At 40.6% G+C, this 12,242-nt stretch overlaps 1 protein-coding gene across 2 annotated transcripts in view; it reads left to right on the forward strand.

The window, feature by feature from the left end:
• CFAP54 (cilia and flagella associated protein 54) overlaps positions 1-12,242 on the forward strand; it is a 369,697-nt gene that overhangs the window by 16,187 nt on the left and 341,268 nt on the right. For both annotated transcript variants that reach the window (XM_032298598.1, XM_032298601.1), the window contains exons 5-6: positions 4,722-4,780; positions 11,138-11,281. In XM_032298598.1, coding sequence (XP_032154489.1) covers positions 4,722-4,780; positions 11,138-11,281 — 203 coding nt within the window. The remainder of the gene's footprint in view (positions 1-4,721; positions 4,781-11,137; positions 11,282-12,242) is intronic.

Below are 12,242 nucleotides of genomic sequence, written 5' to 3' on the forward strand. Positions count from 1 at the left end.
GTCTCAAACTCCTGACCTCAAGCAATCTGCCTGCCTCAGTCTCCCAAAGTGCTGGGATTACAGGCATAAGCCACTGTGCCTGATCTCTCTCAATAGTCTTTGAAAAAAGAAGATTATTTCTGTATCCTATATCTTTGGAGGATATCAAAGATATATCCTTGATATCTTTTTCTTGGTGTGTGGTTTTTTTTTCTTTTCTCTTTTTTAATACACATGACATTGTGCTCTAGATTTTATTCTGTTTCCTATTTTTTTTCCTGCTGAATATTATGTTTTTAGAATCTAGCCAAGTTCCTGTATGTAAATCTAATTCGTTAATTCTGCCTGCTGAATTATATTTCAGATATCCATACAGGCCTGGGGATGAGCACCTGCTTTGCCCTACCTCTCTTAATTGCACAAATAATTCTGCAATGGATATCCTTATACATGTCCTTTTATAGGCTTGCGCAAGAGTTTTCTGGGATCTGCGCCCAGGAGTGGAATTACTGGGTTCTGGGAGACACACATGCTTAGTTTCAGTAACTACTCTCCCTGTGTTAATTTATTCATCTAAAACTTACTGAATGCCTACCATATGCTAGGCATTGTTCTAGGTGCTAGGGACACAGGAGTGGACAACAGACAAAAACCACATTCTCATGCTGACTTCCATGGCAGGGAGATGCTAAACAAATCAAAACTGAATCGTGTCAGATGGTGATGAGTGCTATGGAGAAAAGAAAAAGCCAGAAGGGGTTAGAGCAGGGGCTGGGCTGCTGAGAGGACAGTGCAACAAAGACTTAAAGGAGTTTGGAGAGTGAAGCTTCTGGGTATTTGGTGGAAGGGCATTTCAACTGGGGGATCAGCAAGTGCAGAGACCCTGAAGTGTTGACAATTTGGAATTTCGGTAGTCAAAACTATATTTGACTGAAAAGGTCAAGTGTGCCTTGATAACTGATCAAAATATATTTGACCTTTTCAGTTAGACATTTACTATATTTACTTTTAACTGACTGTTACACAAATGCACGCGCACGCGCGCACGCACACACACGCACACGCGCACGCACACACACACACACACACACTTGGTTTCTTCAAATATTTAACCAATCTTGATTTTTAAATAAAATCTAGGCTGGGTGCAATGGCTCACACCTGCAATCCCAGCACTTTGAGAGGCCAAGGCAGGCGGGTCACCTGAGGTCAGTAGTTCAAGACTGGCCTGGCTAACATGGGAAAACCTGGTTTCTACTAAAAATATAAAAATTAGCTGGATGTGGTGGTGCATGCCTGTAATCCCAGTTACTTGGGAGAGTGAGGCAGGAGAATAGCTTGAAGCTGGGAGGTAGAGGTTGCATTGAGCCAAGATCATGCCACTGTACTCTAGCTTGGGTGACAAAGCAAGACTCTGTCTCAAAAAAAAAAATCTAATTGGGTATATGGATATTGAGCAATATCTTACTTTTCAACTAAACAGAACACAACTAATTTAGACCATCAACTAGATTATTTTGATGGTGGCCATTTTTAAAGAAGAGGACTCACAAGACCAGGCAATAAACTCCTATTAGGGACTTGTTTAAAAATGAAACAGGCCGGGCATGGTGGCTCATGCCTGTAATCCTAGCACTTTAGGAAGCTCAGGTGGATGGATCACCTGAGGTCAGGAGTTTGAGACCAGCCTGGCCAACATGGTGAAACCCATCTCTACTAAAAATACAATAATTAGCCAGATGTGGTGATATGCACCTATAATCTCAACTACTTGGGAGGCTGAGGCAGGAGAATTGCTTGAACCCAGGGGGCAGAGGTTGCAGTGAGCCAAGACCATACCACTTCCCTCTAGCCTGGGCGACAGAGTGAGGCTCCATCTCAATCAATCAATAAGTAAGTAAGTAAGTAAGTGAATAAAACAAAGTGAAACAAACTTCCAGAAATACCCTGAGATCATAAAGATTCAGTCTGTGTTCTCTCTGATACCATTTACTCTCAATCTGGCTTTTGCAGCAGGAATTTGTCAGCCATGCCAACATCTTGAACTATCAAAGGACTCGGTTACGGTCAGAACCTTTTAGGGCTGGAAAGGTTAAAGGCACTTTTTTGAAATACAGAGGGCCTTTGTCATTTTGAGGGCAGTCTCCTGAGGCCTTCTTCCATTTCCCAGCTCCCCGTTACTGGCATGTTTATACAGGCTCCTGGCTTACACCGTCATCACATGTTTGTGGACAAGCATGTGTTTCCTGTGCGTATTTTTATTTGGTGATGATTTTTTTTTTCCTACAAAGAAATACTTATACTAGCTTTTTTTTTTTTAATTTTTGCTAGACGGAGCTACCCCATCTGAGACGGAGTCTTGCTCTGTTGCCAGGCTGGAGTGCAGTGGTGCAATCTTGGCTCACTGCAACCTCCACCTCCTGGGTTCAAGCTATTCCGCCTCAGCCTCCTGAGTAGCTGGGACCACCACGCCTGGCTAATTTTTGTATTTTTTGTAGAGATGGGGTTTCACCATGTTGGCCAGAATGATCTGGATCTCTTGACCTCGTGATCCGCCCACCTCGGACTCCCAAAGTGCTGGGATTACAGGCATGAGCCACCATGCCAGGCCATACTAGCTTATTTTTAAAGATGAAGAATAGAGGCCAGGCATGATGGCTCACATCTATCATCCCGGCACTTTGGGAAGCCAGATCACTTGAGGTCAGGAGTTCAAGACCAGCCTGGCCAATATGGAGAAATGCTGTCTCTACTAAAAATACAAAAATTAGCTGGGCATGGTGGTGTGCACCTGTAGTCCCATGTATTCAAGAGCCTGAGGCAGGTGAATCGCTTAAACCTGGGAGGTGGAGGTTGCTGTGAGCCAAGATTGAGCCATTCAGCCCCGCCTGGGTGACAGAACAAAACTCTATCTCAAAAAAAAAAAAAAAAAAAAAAAGCAAAGACTAAAAGATGAAGGGTAGAGGTCATCAAAGCCTTGTGAAATAAGTCGGCGGAGCTTGAGTTGTTATTAGCCGAGTGGTTTCTTCCCAGTGGGTCTTCAGTGGAATGAATAACTAGATGTCCTGGGGGTAGTCACATGAAAAATGTCGAGTCCCTGAATGTTAAGGACCAGTTGCATTCTCCATGAAATTTATGGTACTATACATTTAAGTTTAAGTTTTGTTCAATTTTGGGGGTCACTGATTTGTGTAATTGATGTTTATTATTCTAACAATTGTATTTTAATCAAGTGATAGATGTTTTGGTATAGTTGCCTTTTTCTCAGAAACTTTTAATTTTTTTTTTATTTATTTTTCTGAGACGGAGTCTCGCTCTGTCACCCTGGCTGGAGTGCAGTGACACATTCTTGGCTCACTGCAACCTCTGCCATCTGGGCTCAGGCTATTCTCCTGCCTCAGCCTCCTGAGTAGTAGCTGGGATTACAGGTGCATACCATCAACCCAGCTAATTTTGTATTTTTAGTAGAGATAGGGTTTCGCTATGTTGACCAGGCTGGTCTCAAACTCCTGACCTCTGATATTTTGCCCTCCTTGGTCTCCCAAAGTGCTGGGATTACAGGCAGGAGTCACCATGCCTGGACATCAGAAACTTAAAAGTTTAAACTAGAACACGGGATTATAATTGTTGACTTTTTATGGTTATGAATATTTGATGAGATATTTTATAGGAAATATTTAGACTACCTATTACAATTACATGCCTTTTTAAAGCATGTTACCATCTTTTGAGTACTTGATAAACTGCTTGTATACAGAGAGAAGTATGGTGATATTCCCCACTCCTCTCTTCAACCCTACCTCCAGCTCTCTGTACTCATTTAATTAATGGTCTGACACAAAAGCATACTTGAATAACTTATTTAGGTGTTGGAAATGCTGTTTTTTTCATTAGAATACTTATAGGACATACCTCGATAATGGGGAAAATGTTATATGAGTCGTAGAGTGAATATAACATGACCTGTCATGCATTATGAATTTTAAATTATTATGAGTTTCCTTGTTGAGTATTTTGCCATGCTGATTAAATATGTATTCTAATCTTACTTGGAGATAAATCTAAATCTTTAGTTTTTCAACCATAAGGAAACCATAGAAACCAATTAAATATATATGTTTTTTGAGACAGAGTCTCGTTCTTTTTCCCAGGCTGGAGTGCAGTGGTGCCATCTCGGCTTACTGCAACCTCCACTTCCAGGGTTCAAGTGATTCTTCTGCCTCAGTCTCCCAAGTAGCTGGGACTACAAGCGTGCATCACCACGCCTGGCTAATTTTTGTATTATTAGTAGAGACGGGGTTTCACCATACTGGCCAGGCTGGTCTCAAACTCCTGAGCTCATGATCTACCTGCCTTGGCCTCTGAAAGTGCTGGGATTACGTGTGAACCTTGTGCCTGGCCAGGAACCAATAATATTTTATATGAATTAATAAAAGCACAGGGTACATAAATTTTGCCACTAAAATTATTTTGTTCATTATACTTCAAAACTTAAATTGCCTGTAAAATGAGACTAAAAGATTCCTGTGTCAACATATTTAAAATATGGCCATATTAATTATTTTGATGATTTTGTTTACAAGTTACAAGAAAAATGTTGATGAGTATAACTCTGTAGCATTATCAGACTTTCTCATGAGATCACTTGTTTTTGGACCTACAGACTTGAACCACAGAAACTGAAATGTAAAGTTTTCATCATTTGACTGAATAACATGTTAACAATCGTTTTCTCCATCCAGGTACCATTTATATTTACACCATTTGCAGAAAACTGATGGTCATAGGTCAGTCTTCCAAGGTATGAAATTTACTGACAAAATATTTTCCCCTCTATTTCCTGTTTTAGTTTTCTTAAGGCTTTCATTACACAGTATATTGAATGTTAAGGAATATTTAGAGAATTACATAATATAAACTTTAGTAAATATATGTATTATGTAGCTTTATTATTCTTAGTTTTGCTTTAATAGGGATCATATGTAAAAATATGATAAAATGTTAATGAAAAGAAAGGGAATTCCTGAAATTGTTAGGTATTGTCTATCTCTCAGTCATACTTCTCACGCTTGATATTGAACATCCATCTGGTTACCGTATCTTTAGGTAGGTGACCGTCCATCCTGGCTTGCCCAGGAAAGTCCTGGTTTGTGCCTGTTGTCCTGTAGTAATTATCAATAGTGCCCACTTTTACTATTAAAAGTGGCCTGAGGCTGGGCATGGTGGCTTGTGCCTATAAACCCAGCACTTTGGGAGGCCGAGACCGGCAAATCACCTGAGGTCGGGAGTTCAAGACCAGCCTGACCAACATGGAGAAACCCTGTCTTTACTAAAAATACAAAAATTAGCTGGGCGTGGTGGCACATACCTGTAATCCCAGCTGCTCGGGAGGCTGAGGCAAGAGACTCTCTTGAACCTAAGAAGCAGAGGTTGCAGTGAGCCGAGATCACACCATTGCACTCCAGCCTGTGCAACAAGAGTGAAACTCAATTTCAAAAACAGAAAACAAAACAAAACAAAAAAAAGTGGCCTGGGCTGGGCTCAGTAACTCATTCCTATAATCCCAGCACTTTGGGAGACCTAGATGGGCAGATCACTTGAGGCCAGGGGTTCGAGACCAGCCTGACCAACATGGCAAAACCCTGTCTCTACAAAAAATACAAAAATTAGCTGGACGTGGTGGCTTGTGCCTGTAGTCCTAGCTACTTGGAAGGCTGAAGTGGGAAGATTGCTTGAGCCTGGGAGGCAGAGGTTGCAGAGAGCCAAGATAGTGCCACGTTGCACTTGAGCCTGGGTGACAGAGCAAGACTCCGTCTCAAAATAAAATTAAAATTTAAAAAAATGAAAAAAAAGGTGTCCTGGTTTGGATGATAAACTATGGTTACCCATTTTATGTCATGATACCGAGCTTGCATTTTATTCTGCTTGAAGTGCTTCCACTTTACATATGGCCTGCATGCGAATTGGGTGAATGCACACTTAAACTCTAACCCAGCTGCATGACGAAGGCAGGAGACCTTGTTTTATAACAAGATTCTTACTTACCAGCAGTCACTGCTCAGTGTTGGCTTGAGGAAGTTGCTGACACTTCTATTGACTTCCTTATGATGTTGGTAGCATTTTTGTCTGCAGGAGACAGGTGTGTGCCACTGTGAAAAATTAATTTATTCCCTGTATTAATTTTCCAGTTATTGCAATGTAGGCCAAGAAGGGTGAATATACTCCCATTGAGACACTGCTTGAGTTGTTGCTGGCATCTAAAACATGACTACTTTATTCTTTATTCCATGCAGAACCTAACCCTGAATATTCTAACACTCATGAGAGATATGTTTTTTTCTTATTTCCTCAAAGCATAGCCAAGTATCTTAAAAGTTGACAACATTTGAAAAATAACAATGGAAGTCAAGATATTGGCATGCTCAATGGATAACATTAATTATGTGTTCTCTCTCTGTTTTGCTTCTCAAATTAAAAAAAACTCTGACAGTGACTTGAACAAGCTCTGTGCCAGCTTTCTGAGTTGAATTAAATTGAGGGGGGCTTGTCCCATGTCTAATGTAAACTTGGCCTAGAGACTATTGCAATGACGCTACATTCAGCTCCAGATGATTTCCTAAAGAGAATTTGCTTACTCCGGTTACACTTGGTGTAACAACAAACACGGCTTCATGGGACCATCATAGTGTGGTCTGCTGCAGTGCTTGCTGCCAAGGCTTTGAAGGACAGAGATGTCTGTGCCAACATTTCACTGTTAGTGTGTGTACTTGTTAACGCTGAGAGCATTTTAAAGTGACAGTCATCTTAAAATAATTTCTTGTTTATAACCTTTCTTATTTATAACCTTTGTAAGATATTTTATTTGCACTCCTACTCATATACCTTGAGTTTGCCTCTGATAAAATGAGGACAGTTGAGTATTTTGTCATGCTGATTAAATATGTATTCTAATATTATTTGGAGATAAATCTTCAGTTTTTCAACCATAAGAAAACCATGGGAACCAATAATAATTTATACGAATTAATAAAAGCACAGGCTACATAAATTATGCTACTAAAATTATTTTTTGTTCATTATATTTCAAAACTTAAATTGCTTGTAAAATGAGCATAGTTCTTTCTTTCTTTTTTTTTGAGATGGAGTCTTGCTCTGTTTTGTGATCTCAGCTCGCCGCAACCTCTGTCTCCTGGGTGCAAGTGATTCTCCTGCCTCAGCCTCCCGAGTAGCTGGGATTACAGGCACCCACTCCCACATCTGGCAATTTTTTGTACTTTTAGTAGAGGCAGGGTTTGATCATGTTGGCCAGGCTGGCCTCGAACTCCTGACCTCAAGTGATCTGCCTGCCTCAGCCTCCCAAAGTGCTGGGATTACAGGCATGAGCCACGGTGCCTGGCCCCAAATGAGTATGGTTCTGTGGTGCCAGTCTTGTGGGATGGGAATGGGAGGTTAGGTAGGCAATAATTTTGGAGTGGTGGGTGGTTGTACATTTGACACCTAAAGATCTGAATGACATTCTTTCAGTTTCTTCAATATAATATGTTTCAAGGAAATTAATAATTTTCACCAGTAATTCCCAAACCCCCAGCTGGTAAATTGTTTCCTGAGCTGAGGCCAAAAATGGATTTGATGGGTCCATTTAATGGAGACAAGCCCTTGGAGGTCCCCCTGTGTCTGAGATCCGGGTCCCAGGGATTTGATTACTGTAGAGACTTTAGAGTTCACTATAACTTATGTTGTAGCATAAGATGGAGGGAGAAATAGATCTGGGCTCCTCATGCTGTCTAAACTCCCGTTGACATAGGGTCTAGGCATGATGGCTAGCTTTTGTTACTCTTATTAAATCTGTCCTGTGTGTTAGGTCCTGTGAAGGGCTTATGAGGTGGGCACTAGCATCACCATCATTAGCATTGATTGAATAAATGCCTACTGTCATCAAGTATGCCTGTAAGTACTTCCATTTATTATCTCATTTAATCTTCACACCACCACTTTGAGAAAGGTACTGTTATTTCCTCTATCTTATGTAATAGATAAGGAAGCTTAGGCTGAGAAAAGTTACTTTGCTCAAGGTCATACATCTAGTCAGAGATGTACTGAGACCAGGGCCCATGTCACCCTGTACTGTTAGAATAATGCATGTCTACTGACTAAATGGAATCCTGTTATGACCCATTCTATTTTGGTTTACGTACTCAAATGGAGAAGTTGCAGGGAAGGGGTTGATACTTTCTGATATAACCCTGTCTTCCAAAAGACATCCCAAAGACCAAAACTAACTGGGGGCTCTTCCACAGGTGAGAAACACCTAAGCACCAGCATAATCTTAGGGAATAGAGGGGTCAGATGCTTAGGGAATAGAGGGGTCAGATTTCTGAAACCTCTTTCCCTGAAGACATATGACCATTTTGCTTTTGTTTATGGAATAATTTAGTTTCTTCGGTGGCATTTAAAATTGTAGTATAGTATGCAGCAAACATTAAAGAATACATCTAGAATCCATTCTAAGAAATGATTGATTTCTGTTTCATTTTAACTGTGAAAGTGAAATATTTTGACAACATATGTGGCTTGAACAGTTACTGTCAAATTATTTCACATACCATTACATAAACTTCAAAGTCCTGACCTTGAAATTGCTTGTCATTTTCCTTAAATGGTGTCAGCTGATATAAATGAGGCTGCAGTGCCATCCTGTGGCTGAGCTGATTAATCGTAGGTATGTTTCCTACTTAACACCTGCAATATACTCTTACTGGGGCCATATTTTGGTTATGGTAATCATTTGACTTTTCAAATGATATCCCCATGAAGAAAAGAGTCCTGATGTATCCTGTTACATTTTTTAATAAATAGAAGCAATTACTTGTAGCTTTTAATGGTAAGGAAAAAATGCTACAAATTGAGTCATATTTCGAAAATGGCTTTTCCTGTTTAAACTTGAAAGCTAGGTTTTCAGAACCTTAAGTGCTTTATGGTGAGCTTCTCCCCTTTGTCAAGGCTCCTCTCTGTAGTGGAAAGAACACTGCACTTGGGAGTTCAAAGATCTGAGTTTCAGCCCCAGCTCTTTTCCTTAGAATGAATTTAGCCTCATGGAGGCAAGCTAGGTTACTTTTAAGATCCCTTCTGGCACAAAAAACTTTGATTTTCTATAAACAAATCAAATACAGTGTGAACAATTGTTAACTGAAGCTATTTTTATTTTGAAATGTGAAATTTCTAATACCAAGAGTCCTGAGGGATTTTAGAAAGATGTGAATTTAAAGGTGAAATTTATACATGGCTTCATGATATACCACTGAACCCAAACCACAACAATCCAAATGCAAAAATGAAAATAGAGATTGTTAGGGAGCAGCAAATGTGAGAAAAATTCAAGGGTTTTTGGTGGTTAATTTCATTTCAGTTCACAAAATGGTCAGATTAGCAAACAACAATAGCCATGACAGCAACAACAAAAACAGCAATGAATCAACCTCAGCAATGTCAACCTCAGGTGACATTGGCCCTGCTCTCAGTACATCTCTGACTAGATGTGTGACCTTGAGCAAAGTAACTTTTCTCAGCCTCAGCTTCCTTATCTATTATATAAGATAGAGGAAATAACAGCACTTTCTCAAAGTGGTGGTTGATTTAATAGAGGTACAGTGTCCACAGCCAGGGACTGAGAGCGTTCACTGTACTGTGGTCTAGCCACACATCCTGGAAGGACACTGGCAACCTGGGGCAAAGCCACAGAAGGCTGATCGTGGTGGAGAAGGGCAGTGTGGGTCCGTGAGGGATGGAAGTACTTGGGAATGTTTACCCTGGACAAGGAAGCTGAGGGAGAGGGCGGGCTGCATAGGTGTTTTTAGATTCCTGGATGGCTGTAGTTTTTTTTTTTTCTTTTTTGAGATGGAGTCTCACTCTGTCACCAGGCTGGAGTGCAGCGGTATGATCTTGGCTCACTGTAACCTCCGCCGCTGGGATCAAGCGATTCTCCTGCCTCAGCCTCCCGAATAGCTGGGATTACAGGCATGCACCATCACACCCAGCTAATTTTTGTATTTTTAGTAGAGAAGGGGTTTTACCGTGTTGGTCAGGATGGTCTCCATCTCTTGACCCTGTGATCCGCCCATCTTGGCCTCCCAAAGTGCTGGGATTATAGGTGTAAGCTACTGCGCCTGGGCGGACGGCTGTAATTTAGAAGTGAGTTTTGGATTGCTTTGTGCTGTTCTGGAAAGCATGATAAGGACCAATGCACTGGAGGTCTATCAAGGTGGATTTTATTTTAGATTATAGAAGTATTTTCCTACCATGTCATGTCCATTGTCTCTTTCTCTGTAATAACACTATTGGGATGTGAAAAAATACCCATTTTACAGATGAGGAAATTGAGATCTAAAGAGATAAAATGATCCAGCCACTAGATAGTAAAATTGGAACTGAAATCCAGGTTTATTTGATTCTAATCTTGGACCATTTCTACTAAGCATTGCAGGCCCCAGGCTGTAAGCCTTTTTCATTTCCTTACCTCCTATACCAGCTAATCTTCATTATAATATACTAGTTCCAACAAATGACAATTGTATCATTGGAGTTAGTTCCTAAACTACTGTTGACGTGATATATATTAATAAAAATGAGCAAAGAGGCGTATAATAAGATAGGCCGGGTGCAGTGGCTCATGCCTGTAATTCCAGCACTTTGGGAGGCTGAGGCAGGTGGATTGCTTGAGGTCAGGAGTTCAAGACCAGCTTGGCCAACATTGTGAAACCCTTTCTCTTTAATACAAAAATTAGCCGGGTATGGTGGTGCTCACCTGTAGTTCCAGCTACTTGGGAGGCTGAGGCACAATCGTGGCTTACTGCAAGAATAACTTGATCCCGGGAGGCGGAGGTTGCAGTAAGCCATGATTGTGCCATTGCACTCCGTGTTTGGAAGACATTCTAAAGGACATTTTAGAATGTCTTCCAAAATGGCTTACTTGAGATTTTGAGTTCTTTAAATTATCTTTTACTTTTTAATTGCTTGTTTTTTCTTGACACTTTGTTTATGGTATTTTTGGTTTAAGTAATCAGCAACTAGTGCTCACAACTTAGAATTTGATTATATTTAATACAGTCATCATTATTAGCTTAAAATGAAAACAAATCCAATGATGCCCTTTGCTTTGCAGGCCTTAGAGTATCTCCTGTGGGCCAGCATGTGTATGGAGTCCTCGGTCCCACTTCTGTCGCTCAGGTACTTGACATGGCGGGCTACTCTCTACACGGCTGTTTGCCAGTGCTGCTATGATTGCCAAGCTGGGATTCACGGAGAGGTATGCTGCTTTTTAACTCTGAGGAGTTAAGTTTTTTTTTTTTTTTTTTTTTTTTTTTGAGATGGAGTCTCGCTCTGTCTCCCAGGCTGGAGTGCAGTGATGCAATCTTCTCTCACTGCAACCTCTGCCTCCCACGTTCAAGCGTTTCTCCTGCCTCAGCCTCCTGAATAGGTGGGATTACAGGCATGTGCTACCCATGCCTAGCTAATTTTTGTATTTTTAGTAGAGATAGGGTTTTGCCATGTTGGCCAGGCTGTTCTCAAACTCCTGACCTCAGGTGATCTGCCAGCCTTGGCCTCCCAAAATGCTAGGATTACAGGCATGAGCCACTGTTCCCAGGCCCGGTATTTTAAAATACAGCGTATCCAGCATTTTCTTCCTTAGATGCTTGCAAGGGAAAAGGCAAAGCCCAAACGAAGAATTGTAATGAAGCCAAGATAAAAGTTCAAGGCTTTGTTTGCACATATTTGCTTGCCTTTTCCATTCTGTTTCTCTCTTGCCCTCCTTGCTCTCTCCTCGCTTCTCTATTGACTTTCACCTTCTTTGCTCCATTTCTGAGTAAGATTTCTACGATTTTTTAAAATCAAGATTTTTATTTTTAAATGACAATAATTGTACGTACTTATGAGGTACAATGTGATGCTTTGTTGAATGTATACATTGTGGAATGATTATATCAAGCTAATTAATATCTTCGTCTTCTCACATACCCTTTTCTTATAGTGAGAACATTTAAAATCTATTCATTAGCAATTTTGAAATATGCAGTATGTTATTGTTTACTATGATCACCATGCTGTGCAATAGATCTCAAAAACTTCTATCTGCTGTCTTTCCATCCTCATTTTGTTCTTGGATTCAAGCCACCTTCCTTCCTTGTTTAGTTTTGTGTTCCTTATCACTTACTACACTCTTGTCCTGCTTTTCTCTGCTAACTACCATTTAACACTTTCTTTCTTTT

This window comes from Sapajus apella, unplaced genomic scaffold, assembly GCF_009761245.1.
Source record: "Sapajus apella isolate SASKATOON/1434 unplaced genomic scaffold, GSC_monkey_1.0 scaffold2, whole genome shotgun sequence".
In the NCBI taxonomy this organism is placed as follows: Eukaryota; Metazoa; Chordata; class Mammalia; order Primates; family Cebidae; genus Sapajus; species Sapajus apella.